The sequence below is a fragment of the Physeter macrocephalus genome, chromosome 10, assembly GCF_002837175.3.
Source record: "Physeter macrocephalus isolate SW-GA chromosome 10, ASM283717v5, whole genome shotgun sequence".
NCBI lineage: Eukaryota > Metazoa > Chordata > Mammalia > Artiodactyla > Physeteridae > Physeter > Physeter macrocephalus.
The window spans coordinates 45,536,985-45,552,130 of NC_041223.1; the positions used below are offsets into that span (position 1 = coordinate 45,536,985).

At 38.7% G+C, this 15,146-nt stretch overlaps 1 protein-coding gene across 1 annotated transcript in view; it reads left to right on the forward strand.

The window, feature by feature from the left end:
• The window catches only part of FRK (fyn related Src family tyrosine kinase), a 94,748-nt gene that overhangs the window by 57,634 nt on the left and 21,968 nt on the right, over nucleotides 1-15,146 (forward strand). Inside the window, exon 2 of the mRNA XM_024115572.1 lies at nucleotides 3,618-3,739. Within this exon, the coding sequence (XP_023971340.1) occupies nucleotides 3,618-3,739 (122 nt within the window). The remainder of the gene's footprint in view (nucleotides 1-3,617; nucleotides 3,740-15,146) is intronic.

A 15,146-nucleotide genomic window follows, 5' to 3' on the forward strand; every position in this document is an offset into this window, starting at 1 on the left:
GATGAATTGGGCGATTGGGATTGACATGTATACACTGATATGTATAAAATGGATGACTAATAAGAACCTGCTATATAAAAAAATAAATAAAATTAAATTTAAAAATTAAAAAAAAAAGAAGAATCCAGAATTGGTGAGACAGAAAAGAATTAAAAAAAAAAAATCACCACACAGTTCCTCTCTACAATTGTAGTAAAATTACTATATCTTTAATCATTTGATTTACAAAACCTGCTTGCTTATACATATATTAGGCAGAGAAAAGACATCATTTTATAAACTTGATTATCCAAAATACAAATGTAATGTATGCATGTAAAGTTTGTATAATTGAGTATTTATTCTTTAGAATTATGAGATATAGGAGATATAATTGTACTAAGAATTTAATCTGTTAGATAAATTGTAATTCTTGTAAAGGTTTACATATTTATATTTGGACCAAACATTTTAATGCTGCTGCATAATTAATGCACTAGAAATCAGGAAAATGCATGGGGTTGATAAGTATATTTGATCCATGTTGCTTCTTTGCTTGAAATATTTGTGTGAAGAAATTTTGCCATTGCTGGAAATGGAGTCTAAAAAAAATTGCCTGAGTACTTTAACTATTAGCTTTCACTAAGCATGCTATCCATAAAAATATCTAATGTTTTTAATGTGTTTGTTTAAACTTTATATAAATAGTATTATAAAGGTATATATCATTCTTCAACTTCCTTTTGTCCCTCAACAGTTTATTTGTTTTAAGTGCCATATAGTATTCCATTTTATATCCATAATTAAGTTTATTTATTCCCCTACGATGGGCATTTAGGTTGTTTCCAATTTTCCATGCTAGAATTCTTCAGTGAACGTGCTTGTGGTATATTTCCTTGAGCACATAGAGTATACAATCTAGAAGTGAAATTAAGTAGCATACAAATATTCAGCTTTACTAGGTACTGCCAAATGTTCTCTGAATTAGTTGTACCAAAGTACACTGCCACTAGTATTATAGAAAGGTTCTTGTTTCACATTTCTTCCAGTGCCTGAATGTGAGAGTTTTAAATTTTGTCCAACCTGAAAAGTGTGAAAGTGCATTTCATTTTTTTATATTTAATATTTTTAATATTCCTAATTACTGGCAATAGACAGAGGCTGTACTTCTTTCCTTAATTTTATTAGTTATTGGGTTTTTCTTTTCTGTGATCTATCCAGTTATGTACCGTGTCAGTTTTTCTACTGTGTTGTCTTTTTTTTTTAGTGATTATAGGTCTCTATATACCCTGAATACTAATCTTATTCTTGTTTGTATGCTCTGCAAATACCTCCTTCAGGTCTGTGGCTTATAGTTTAATTTTATTTCATGGTAATCTTGGTGTTGTAAGTTTTTAATTGTGGTATAATAAATATTATTAATCTTTTCCCTTAAGGCTTGTATGTTTTCTTTTTCTTTTTGTCTTGTGGAAGAAAACTTCCTTAGTCCAATAGTCTCAGAAAGTTTTAGAATGTGCCTTTTACATTAGGTTTTTAATCTATGTAAAATTGTTGTGTATGCTATAGGTGGCAGCAATTAATTTTTTTATATGGATTATGATTGGTACCAGCATTATTTATTGACTAATCCATCCTTTCATTACTAATTTGTATGTTTGGGTCTGTTTGAGTTTTTTATTATGTTCCATTATTCTATTGATATTTACTTATTTCTGCAATAGTGGAAAACATATGTTTCTATTTTTCTGTGAATTCATTCCATGGCCACTTTGGAAAGTTTCCAAGCCTTTTAAAATTTCATTTGGACAAACAGTAGCCTATGGACATTAATTTGGTTCCTGATATTGAATCAATATGGTAGTCATTAGTGTAGTCTACCAAATGTTTCCAGTTTTCTGCCTTCAGGGAAATAGTAGGATTGCATTTTCTACTCTCTTTGAATTTAGTATGAACATACAACTTAGTTCTCAGTGGGCTCATTCTTGAGCAGAAGCTTTAAATAGAAGCTGCAGGAACCATCCTGTGATTTGCCACATTTTCCAATCCAGCCTGCCTAGTCAATTGTGGAAGCATGGAGATGGAAATTCTTTGGTGGACATAGAGATGGACATGGCACAGATGACCTTCAGTGGACGTGCAGTTGAGTGAAAAACAAATCTTTGTTGTCTTAAACCACTGAGATTTTTGGAGTTGTTCATTGTTCCAACATAATCTGGCATTTCCTGGTTAATATAGTTAATATTGTGTAATTTGCAATTTGATGATTGGGAAAATGGTAAACAAACATCTTACTTTTGTTAGAAGGTAATTATATTTTAATGTCTCTTTTTTTTCAATTTCTTCCCCTCTTCCTTTCAATTGTGTCACCTTTAGTGCACTCAGATTCCCCAATACCCATGACCTGTCAAACCAATTGGAACCAATTTTTTTTTTTTTTTTTTGTGGTACGCGGGCCTTTCACTGTTGTGGCCTCTCCCGCTGCAGAGCACAGGCTCCGGACGCGCAGGCTCAGCGGCCATGGCTCACGGGCCCAGCCGCTCCGCGGCACGCGGGATCCTCCCAGACCGGGGCGCGAACCTGGTTCCCCCGCATCGGCAGGCGGGCTCTCAACCACTGCGCCACCAGGGAAGCCCCTGGAACCAATTTTTGAGGGCCTCTCCCAGTCTGCAATTTCTCACCTGGCCTGTATTTCTTCCCTCAAGCCTACATTTCTTCTCTTTGAGTGTTTACATTTTTAAAGATGATGCCTAGAAAGATAAATGTTTTACCTGAAGTCTTTAATGATAAAGATCGACATTATGACCCTATAGTGAAAGGTCATTAACGCAAAGCTGGCTGTCTCAGTTTCCTCTTATTATCACATTAGTGTCTGCTGACTTGATGTATGTTTTAAACTGGTTCTGATATTAAAATCCGTAATTCTTTGTTGGGGTTGATCACATTCACATTTACTGACTCTTGTAGTTCTGGAATGTTAAGGATAAGAGTGTAAAGATGAGAAGTGGAGGGGACACTAAGAAGATACATCCCAGGCAGAAGTATCTCTTTCACATAATCTCTCCACCGATGAAGATTTCCTTTTAAACATGCAAAGCCATCTTATATTATGGGGGGCGGGGGGGTTGGGCAGTGATGGAGGGGAGAAAGATGGGAATTAAAACCCAGAGAACTACATTTTTACTGTTCACACTTTGATGTGAAATATATGAATCCCTGGATTGGAATGTTTGCCTCCTAACACCTAGAAGGTGTTAGGAGAGGCAGTGGAGAGTCTGATGGTGATGTGAATAGTTTTAGAGCGTGGAACACGGCAAACTTACCGTGTGGTGGGCCCGCCCTAGAAGCTTTGGATTTGACAGAACACAGGGTTTCTCAGACAGAATGCAGGTGTGAGAAGACATGTGGTAGCAGAGGCATCAGCCAAATTCCTATTTTGTTATATATTAAAGACTCTTGGTGAGTGTTGCAGACATCCAGAAAAATCATGTCAAGTATCAAAAACTACCGTTTCTACCTGTTATAGTTTCACTAAAGAGTATAAGCCCTTCTGATATTGGAACTTTCTTGCCAAACTTCTTGCTCCTTAAAAATAATGAATGTTGACTGGTTAATTAAAGTTTATATCTTTCTCTTTTTAGGTGGTTCTTTGGAGCAATCAAGAGGGCAGAGGCTGAAAAACAACTATTATATTCAGAAAATCAGACAGGTGCTTTTCTAATCAGAGAAAGTGAAAGTCAGAAAGGCAACTTCTCCCTTTCAGGTATGGGCATTGTTCTGTGTGATTTAAATGCGGATTTGAGAGTCTGTAGTCATGAACCTTCTGTGTGAACATGGACATGTTAATTTTCAATTTGCCTTATCTGTTATCTTCACAATAGTACCAAAATTAAATCTATTGAACTACTCAAGAGTAATATAAAAATGAGCAAAACAATTTCTGTCTGTGGCTAGATGTGACTATAAATGTTTCAAATACACACACTCTAGGTATGAGATGAAAAATATATGGATCTGCCTGTGTTTTCTCACTTTTGCATTATCTAGGAGCCTATCCACTTAGGGAAATGATAAGCAAGAAGCAAAATCTAAACTGTTGTCAAAATTGATCTTGCCATAATACCCTTTTTTTTTTCTTTTTGCATTTCATTTGTCTTTGCCTGGTAAATAGAAAATGAATTGAAATGCTGAATGCAAATGTGCTTAATTAACCAATGACATGTAACATTTGGTCAAATGTAGTTTTCCAGCTGAGAGTCAAGTGCATGTTTACTTTACAATACCCTAGGAAAGAAAAAGCACAGGAGACCTGAGAATTATCTTTAAGTGTTACAGGTGCTTATATATTAGGTAGTCATTAGTTAGCCGAAAGCTAGATTAAATGTTTTAGATTCTAGCATTAAAAATATAGAAGAAGAATATTTCCATGAGGGAAACAAAGAAAAAGTAGAATTAACTGAGTCATATCTTTGAATAATTCCCAGGCTACAGTGACTATTCTGAACACTTTCTTAGTAGAATATTATGGAGCAAAACAGCTTTACAGGCTTAGAACAAAATTACAAGGATATTGGCTGTTATGTGCTGAGAATACTGTAATGCTTGCTTATGGATTTAGGAAGCTTTGTAGGCCCTACTTGGAGACTAGCATAACATTATAGATTCCTTTTCAATGAAGTCAAACCATTTAGAGTCTTTCAAACAAATTATCTGATTGCTGTGTATTCACTAGGGGACAAAGTAAATGCAGACCATTATGTTCTACTGAAAGGATAATTTTCTTATTAGCCAGAAGGAGGACTATACAGGAGAAAAATGGAAAGAAAAGTGTCTTTGATATAATCTACATTAAAGCAAACAAACAAGTGAACAACCCAATTGCTGACTGTTGATTACCACTAAGGATCTTCAGGTATACCAATCATGGATTTATTTCTTAGGGCAGTTATCTCCTAATCAGTCTGAATTGATGGTCTTCAATTTTGCTGACAGTTTTGCTGCTAAAGGAAGGCAAATAATATCCCTTTTCTGTCTCTGTCTTTCCCACGTGAGTTTCCCTTAGAAGTATTGTCTTTATTTCTCAGGCGACAATGGCTCGCAGCTGTCAGAGAAGCGCTTCATGAGGGGGCATGATTTATTGATGCTGGGGCAGGCTGCCGAGAAACAGCAGCCCAAGGTTGGGGTGGGTGCTAATTGGCTTGTTGTGATCCTTGCATGGCTGTCAGCTCTTGTGAGGTCTGAGTAGAGAGTTGGGGAGAGAGTTAGGGCTATGACACCTCTCATGACGGCAAGACACTAATTAGCTGTGAATTACAGCAGTGCTTTTGGATATTATGAATTATACGTGGTAGCCAGAGAATCCGTCTTCATTAGATGCATGACAGGTAGTTTTAGGGGCCTTACTATTATTTGTCATTGGTAGAGAATTGTTTTTCTGATGAAAAATATAAAATTCTGACTGCATGTCAACTGGTTTGGCTATTTCGTGACTTCAATCAATTACTTTAAAGGAAATTATTATTGTTATTGCCATTAATATAAATTTGATGTTTGGCATTCCATAAGCATTTATATTATTGCTTAAAGTACACTTTCGGAAAAATACACCCTGAGGGATAAAACTGAATTTCAGGCAAGTTTTTTCAGAAAGGATTTTGCATTGCACATTGTAATTTTACTTTAGGCAGCTCTGCATAGGAAAATCTCTAGAGTAGTAGAGGGAATTCCAGATTCATCCTCGGCGAAAGCTTTTTAAGAGCAAATGATAATAGATTGAAGATAGTTGAAAAATGACGGAGGACATGAGGCAAAAAAGCTCATCAGCAGTGTTCAGGGTGATGCATCTAGTAGCTGATATCATTTATTTATACACTTTCTATTTTTTGAACAAATATTTGAGTGCCTAGTCTGTGCCAGGCTTTTGCTAGGTCTAGGGCAGCAAGGAGAGTGAGGCATAGTCCCTGGCCCCAGTCTCCAGGAGGGTGATAACACAGCTGTCTGGTGAGACAAGAGGGGGCAGGGGCCAAGTCTCAGAGAGGAGTTAGGAAGGTTTCACAGAGGAGGCAGCACTTGTGTTCAGTTTGTGTCACAAGGTAGCCGCGTGGGAATGATTATTCCTGGCAAGGCAAATGCACAGAGTGGAGGGTAGGGAGTGGGGAGGACAGAGCAGGTGTGTGTGTGTGTGTGTGTGTGTGTGTGTGTGTGCGTGTGTGTGGATGGGGAGCGGAGGTGGAGGAGAGGAGGAACGGCCAAAAATGAGCCTGGAAAGGAAAGTTGGAGCTAGACTGTTTAGGACCTTGTATACCATGCTGACGAATTTGGCGCTTTTTCTACAGGTCCAAATATAGAGGGAAGTTTTAGGCAGAAAGTGACTCGGTCTGACCTTTGATGACAGAGTGGAGAACAAAACGGATGAAAGATTTACAGATAATAGTCTGGGGAGGAGTGACGGGGCAAACACAGAGGCATCACTTGCTGCTGTCTGAAATCACAGGTGTGAGACAGAAGAGTCAGTCAGCATTACGCGGAGTAGGGCCAGGGAACCTACACTCAGCTGGCTGCCCTAATGCTCCTCTGTCCCCAGAAGCCTCACGGCCCCTCTGTTGCTCTCCTTTTTTTATGGGGCAAGTGTGGGAATGGTCTTAGGACTCTCGATAGTAGTCTTTGCTTTGGTGCTAAGAAGTGAGTTTGGACATCAGCTATTTGCAGGGTGGTTTGAAAAGCCCAGCACCTCTGGACATTGGCACCATGCAAAATTGTAGCTTCTGTTTTGTAGAAAAGGAAACCATAGGGCCTGTTGGAAGTTGAATTCAGCTGCAGTCCTTCTTGCTGGCCACAGGGGGCGATGGTGGGACAGGCCCAGTGGACTCATTACCATGCCATCTAGAAAGAGCTCCTGGGGCTCTTTGCTAGAGAGTCTTGTTTATCTCCACAGTTGATGGCTTGAACCAGGGCAGTTTTGGCAAATAGAGGGTAGGGCATGGAGGTGAGAAATATTTAGAAGATAGAGCCAACAGGAATTGGTAGTTGATCAGAAATGGGGTAACATAAGGGAGAATGCAGAATCTAGGATGACTCGCAGATCTCTGACTTGAGTGATTGGGGGATAGTGGTCAATTGAGCCAAGATGAGGTCCATGGGAGGAGATACTAACAGGAAGAGAGAAGAGGGGACCAAAGGAATTAAGTTCAGAGGTGTTTGAAGTAATTGCAGGAGGACATACAAGGGGCCATTATCTCTCTTTTGACTTGCGTCTGCTGATTTTGAGCTGAGAACTCACTGTGATACATCTCCATTACAGTGAACATGTAGGTCCCATGGAACGTGCAGGACTTTTATAATAGTACTTTGTGATTGCTATGAAGTCTGTTCTCGAGAATATAGGTAGAATGCATTTCACTGCATTTCACCCTCATGACCTCATCTTAATTACCTCCCAAAGACCCACCTCTTAATGCCATCACATTGGGGATTAGGGCTTCAACATATGAATTTGAAGGGAAAACAAACATTCAGTCCATAGCAATTACAAAGGACTGGATTCTGTTTCTTATGGCAGGCTTGCCAAGTGAGTAGGAGGACATCCACCCTTCCTCCACCAAAGCCACATTTGCTGAACATTTGCTAGACATCGGAAGTATGTTTAGAGGCTTGGTGTGTTAGCAGCCCTGCTGTGCGTGTGCTAAGAGAAGGAAATGTACACTCTTCTAAGTGGACGGAAAGGAGGACAGGTTGCATATGTTTTTTTCCTGAGCATCAAATTTCTTTGCATTCGAGGATTAGTATAATAAAAACAAAAGTCAGGAGATTCTGGACGCTCAATAACAAAATTTTCCAACTTATGTTCTAGAACAGGAATTCTTTGGTAAGTCAAAAGCGTTCCATAGGACAGATGGTTCAGGAGTTAAATACATTTGAAGAACACCTCATATTATAACCTCTCTGCCCTGACTCAACAAAAGCACGTTAAAGTCTCAGAAGTCCAACAGCCAAGAAAGTTAGCTTTTCAACCCAGAGTTTTCCAAATTACTTGATCATAGAACCATTTCTTTTTCCCTCAAACATGATTTGGGAAAAAATAATTGTATAATAGATGATAAATAATAAACTGAAGTTGTAGAGAAAATTCATTTTTTGAGACATATTCACTAAAAGGAACAGAAGAAAAAAATTGAAAACATTTGATTTGAAACTATTAAATACAAGAAAACACAAACTATGAAATTAGGCATCAAAAGGAGCACGAAAAGGCAATAGATGGGAGATAAGAAGCGGAAAAATGGTCACTTTAGGGATGTAAAGAGCAGACTTGAGATGCTCTCTGGAGAGAGAAGAGAAATCAATGAAAATATGTAAGGGTAGGTCATGCACAAACAGGAGACATTGCTTTGACATTTAGTAGAAAATTAAATGGAAGCAACAGTTAAATATGTAGTAGAAGAAAACTTTTCTGAGTTAAAAAAAAATCTGTGCTTGTAGATTAAAAGTACTCCTAGTTGTTCTAAGTAGCATAAATGAAGAGATACATACCTAGGGTATCTTTTCAAAATACTTTAATATCAGGCATAAAGGAAAAATTCTCTGAGCATCCAGGAGAAAAAATAATTGCAAAACAACTCCACACCATTAAATACCAAAACTCAATATAAACATATAGAGTCTTTGTTTCTCCCTAACTTTATTGATAAAGTTGAAAAGATAACTATGTCCTTTCACCTAAATTCATCAATTGTTAACACATGGTGACATTTACTTTCCATAATTCACATATCTATATATGTCTCATATATGTAACATATATGTAAGTTGCAGGTATTATGTCACTTCACCTTTAAAAGCTTTAGTATTAGTATGTATGTCCCAGGAATAAGGACCCTCTCTTACATTATTACAACCCCATTATTAACCCCTCAAATTTTCACACTAATACAATAATATTATCTACCATAGAGTACATACTCAAATGTCTCCAAATGTCCTTGCTAGCCCTTTGTTTATTTATTTGCTTTTTGATACAATAAAGGATTATGCATTGCATTTGGTTCTGTATATAAAAAATCAATTTTCAAAAATATTGGCAAGAATATTTTGAATTATTTTTTAACCATTCATGTATTCATTGATTCATTCATTCACCCGTTTATCATAGAACTTTCATTTGTGTTTGCTATATGGCATAATTGTGTAAACAACTAAGCAGTTCACAGTATAACATGCACTTGGTTATTATGCATATAAAGCACTAATATGCAAAGTGCTTTAAGAATCCAGAAAAGAGAACAGTTATTTTCTGAAAGGGATTAAAAAAGGAGGGCATTACAGGGAAATGAGTCAACAGTCAACACTACACCAAATAGTGAGTAACAGTAAATGGAAAATAGCATGCATAAAACTTATTTTTCTCTTTAGATAATGTTCATTCTTAAGAATCTTTCTTCCTTTGAAAAATCAGGTGATGCTCCTTAGATTAAAAATAAATCATTTTCTGTGATGCACTTTTGAACCCTTTAAAAAATAAAATGGAGATCTGTACATTGTTCATCCATTGCCACCAGTATGCGTTAATAACTAACAAGGTGCTAGATTGTATGTATTATAAATGAGATCATGATAAATTCAATATGGGTTATATTTTTGGATAGCAAGACATTGCCAGACCTGAGGTGCCCGACCAGTTCTCTCTGGATCTTGGGCTTTGATAATATATAAATTTAATGATCTCAAACTGGGAAAAGGGGGAAGGATTAAAAGCAGAGTCGAGCAGTGGAATACAAAAGGAGGCATAGATAAGGAAGAACATTTGAGGCATGGTGCTGAATTTTGGATTGAACAGAAAACTAAGACATCTCCGCTCTAGAAATGAAAGTCAGAGACCAGCAGGCCTTCCAATTCCTCCTCCTTACCTCCAGGCTTGTGCAATTTAGTCCATTTTATACTTCAGGGAAATAATAGCTAAATAAACGTTTACATTTCAAGGTTACCTGATTCTTAAAGTATGTAAGCAATTTCTTTTTGTTACTCTAAGTGGCAAATACGTGTTATTGAAAAAAAATTGTAAAATTAAGCTCAACCAGAATATTTCACATGGTGTTTATACAAACAGGGACATTATCTGCAATGCTGAATGCTATATGTGTACCTTTATTTTAAAACCAAAACGCCACGCTGGCTTCTCCTTTCTGCTCCCCACTCTTTACAACTGCAGCTACTGAGGGCTTTCAGTCAAACATGTGCCCCCTCTTGTGGCATGTCAAGAAATAGCATGCCATCATGGAAACAATACAGTAATTTAGATTGTTTTCATGACCCATTAATTTATAGCAAGGGGAAGAATATCTGATTTTAGTTGAAAAGAAGTTTATAATTTTAAAATACCTCTAGCAACTTGTACTATAAATATTAAAAACACCCAACTGGTAGTAATCTTACTTTATTAATGTCAAAAAATTGACCAAGGTTTACATTTTTCTTAATGATTCAGGTATCTAGTTTCTTTGTAGTGAAAGTTACATAAGATGTGTTCATGATGTAAAAAGTGAATGAAATAAATACAGTCCAATTTAATAAAAGAGTAGCTCTAATTTTGAACTGTGTATTTAAAATGATATATGTATATTAGCTACTTTCTATTTGTCAGCATTGCATCTATCATGAAGTCATTTCTAATGCATTTTAGAAACGTGCTTTGCATTAAGCTGTTAGGCGCTTTGGCACAGGGATTACAATTTAAGAAAGTATTCTGTTGTCTTAAAAGCCTATGCAGGGCTTCCCTGGTGGCGCAGTGGTTGGGGGTTCGCCTGCCGATGCGGGGGTCTCGCGTTCATGCCCCGGTCCGGGAGGGTCCCGCGTGCCGCGGAGCGGCTGGGCCCGTGGGCCGTGGCCGCTGGGCCTGCGCGTCCGGAGCCTGTGCTCCGCGGCGGGAGAGGCCGCAGCGGTGAGAGGCCCGCGTACCGCAAAAAAAAAAAAAAAAAGCCTATGCATGGCAGAGACTAAATTTATTTTTTTATTTGTTTCAGCAGGGCAGGGACTTTCCTTAAATCCTCTCTCATAGCTATCTCCCTTTCACCTGCAGATGCTTTTAAAAATGCTTTTAAAAATGTTTCGCTAGAAATAAAATATGCAGGAAGCAAAAACATAAAAGGAAAGAAGCAAAAATTATCTTCCTATTTTCAAATAATTTTAGTAAGCATCATTTTCTGTATATCTCTTATGTGTGTAATCCTTATGTGTATGATCCAGGCCTTAAAGAACTTGGGATTCATTCATTCATTCATCAAATACTTATTTAATGCATACTATGTGCAGTTGGTATTCAGAAGGCTGGGCTACAATGGTAAGACAGTCCCTGCCCTCAAGAAGCGTATATTCTAGTTGGCAGTGGAGGGGAGATGCCAACTAAATAGAAGAGACACACTCGTATAGGAAAGATATCTACTTATTTGTTGTGTGAATCTGGTTTTTACAAGGCTAAGCAAATAGTTGAAATCAAGGAAAGCATTTTGATTTTCTTTCTTTTTAAAAAATTTTTATTTATTTTTTGGCTGTGTTGGGTCTTCGTTGCTGCACATGGGCTTTCTCTACTTGCGACGAGCGGGGGCTACTCTTCGTTGCGGTGCGCAGGCTTCTCATTGTGGTGGCTTCTCTTGTTGCGGAGCACGGGCTCTAGGTGCACGGGCTTCAGTAGTTGTGGCACTTGGGCTCAGTAGTTGTGGCTCACGGGCTTAGTTGCTCTGTGACATGTGGGATCTTCCTGGACCAGGGATCGAACCTGCGTCCCCTACATTGGCAGGCAGATTCTTACCCACTGCGCCACCAGAGAAGTCCCACACTTTAATTTTCTATACAGACTAATGATGCGTTGGAGTAGAAATGAGGATTGCTTTCTTACATTGGAAATTTGAGAGAAATCTGGAAGCAGAACATTATGCTAAGATTATCTCGGCTGGGAAGATGAGGTCATCAGAGTGTCAGTTGGATTCTCCCATTAAACTGTAATAAACTCTGCAGCCTGGGTATGACACTCTCCTTGGAAGGGCAAGGGGGGAAGGGGAGGACATACTGTTCAGACTCTTTAAAGCTTCTGCTAGGATGTGCCATACATTGTGTTTGCCCGCACTCCAAAGCAAGTCACAAAGCTGCATCCTAGGTTAATGTGATGGGGAATGATGCTCCACCTATTGCAAGCCATTGCAAAGGCCAAGAGAGAATGATTCACTGACCTCATGTCTCATATAAGTAAATGCAATCAAAGGGCTCAAAATCCAGTAGGAGAGGTAGAGTATAAATTACAGGAGCAATACTGTGGAATGAATTCAATAGCAGAAGTCGATGTGCAGTGGGATGTGAAGGGCCAAGGGAGCTGCTCTGCTTGCTTGAGTCTAGGGGCTTAATCGAGGAGGAGACTCCTGAAATGGGCCTTGAAAAATGAACTTGTCTATAGCACATAAATAGAGTGACATTGTAGTTGGAGTAAATAGTCTGTGCAAATGCACAGAAACAGAAAACACCATGGTGCATTCAGGAAACTACAGATAAGTGTTTATACCTTGAGGGTAGGGTGCAGGAGAGAATTCCGTGAAGGCGTGTGAACTTTAGGCAATGGGGTGCACTTGAAGAGCTTTAGAAAAGAGAATAACAAATTCAGATTGTGTTTTAGAAGATGACTCTGGTGACTGTGGAAGCTGGACAGTGATGCAGGACACAGGGAAAGCAGTGTATGAGCTTACTGCAGTGGTCCAGAAGAGAGACTTTAAGGGGCACGCCACAAGGTGACGGCACTGGGGAGTACGGGCTGACAGGACATAATGCTCTGTCAGAGATGAGAAGTCAGGGAGAGAGAGGAATTCGGCGTGACCTTCAAATCTCTAGCTTTACTGTCTGGGTTTCAGGATGGCAGTGCCGTTCACTGAGGTAGAATATTCAAGCTGGGGAGGAAACTTAGGGAATAAGATAATGTGAATTAAAATTTTGACTTGGTACATTTGAGGTGCTGGCAGGGAAGTTGAGTGAGCAGCTTAGCAGAGAGAGACTGGGGAGTCATTACATATCCCATACAGTCATCAGAAGCCAAATGTCTGCAATATTACTAAGAATGGTGGTGAGAGCTGATATGGTGGCCCAGGTGAGATCCAATATAGAAGGAGAAGATGGAGGCAGAGAAGCCTGAGAACCAGTAAGAATAAGAAAAGTAGGGCTTCCCTGGTGGCGCAGTGGTTGAGAGTCCGCCTGCCGATGCAGGGGACATGGGTTCGTGCCCCGGTCCGGGAAGATCAACGGGAGAGGCCACAACAGTGAGAGGCCCGCGTACCGCAAAAAAAAAAAAAAAAAAAAAGAAAAGTAGAATCACTGTGTTAGATGGAGGAATGTTCAACTTGTGTTTCCCTTTAAAGGTGTCGGTTGCAGAAATAGAGCTTCTCTGCAGCATTATCCTCATCTCAAGATTAAATAGTACCAATAAGCCTACTTGCTTCTGGAGCTATGAGCAGTGTCTTGTGAGAGTTGCCTAAAAATACTTGCTGTTTGGTGATAGAAGGAGACGGTGGAGGGATTAAGAGTGTGGTGTGGGATTCAGAGTCTTGTTCCCTGGTTTTGACTCACAGAATGAATATTTACCTGCTTTGTATCCAGGGGAAAAGTACTTAATCTCCCTTGACTGTAGTTTCTCCTCTGTAAAATAATGAAAATAACATCCATGTCCCTTAGGGTTGGTATGAGAATTTAATAAAATACTTCACAAAAAGCACTTAGCACAGTGCTTGCTTAAGGCAGGTGCTCAATAAAAATCCAATTGCTTTTATGTTTATGCGTCAAGAATACTACCTTTTGCACAGAAAGATGGAGGTGTTGGCGCACCTTGCATTGGAACATGTACTTTGAACTGTTTTTCTGGGGTAGTGATGAATCATCCTGAGTACCCACGGTTGTTTACCTGGTTCACCCCTGAACTAGTAAGAGTCATTAGGAAGATGCTTGGCCAGCCTTCAAAGTGCAGCCTGTGACTAGGAGATGGTTTGTCTTTATATGAAGTGTTACCTGAACATGACCTGAAGTGTGCTGGCCTGAAGTTATGACAAATGAAACCAAACCTAAACAGACTTGTGTAAACTTTGCCTAATACTTGTCTGAAATAAATAGCAGGAATATATCTTATATCAAGGGTCCTCATTTAATATGAAGAAATTTCCAAGAATGAGAGCTCTCTCCTTTTGGAAATGCAAAGGAATGTTGAGAAAATTGCCAAAAGTTGTCTTGCATATGTAAAAACAATGAAGAAATGGAAGGAGACAGTATTCTGCTGTGAAAATCAATTAGCTAATACACGAGAAGGTCCTTTGTATTTTCACAAGAAGATAAAAATTGATTTCAAGGTATTTCAATTATCATCCATTACATATCTCCAGGACTTTCATGTTCACTCTGTTTAGCATGTCTGCTCATTACCGAAATGGGGTGCAGAGAAGAGAGATTCAGGGACTGAGTTCTCCTTCATCATAGAAAAGGCTTCCCGAGAGTTTGGGGAGAGTTTGATAGGGAAGGGAAAGATGGCATTCTAAAAGTCCTAAAACATTCTCCCGAGAAATTAGTAAATTATTTCTTGGAAAAAAAAAACACAACTAAACAAAATAGGAAACAGGAAATAAGCAGTTAAAGGTTGCTACTATTTCTACTGTCATTCACAGGACACCCTAGATGACTAGACTTGGATTCCAACCCTGTGAACAAATAGTAGTTTATTTTGAAACTCTAGGCTCATCAGTAAAAGAGGCATTTAGACTAAATCATCTTTAAAATTTCTTGTCATTCACATATCATATTCTCCTTTCATTGATAGAATAGTAGGATTTGCAAAAACTTAGTCTCATATTGCTCTTTCTGAGATCTCTTACAATTTGAAACTTCTAAGGGGAGCATCAAACCTCCCATGAACAGAAACCCCAGAGAACCAGCCTATTCTGGTGTTGGACAGTTCATTTCATTAGAAATTCTTTCTTATGTTTAGTAGATGTGCCATTTTATTTGATTATTTATCACTTCATTTGTGAATGTGTTTTTTTGTTGTTGTTGTTGTTGTTGTTGTTTTTTGCGGTACGCGGGCCTCTCACTGTCGTGGCCTCTCCCGTTGCGGAGCACAGGCTCCGGACGCGCAGGCTCAGCGGCCATGGCTCACGGGC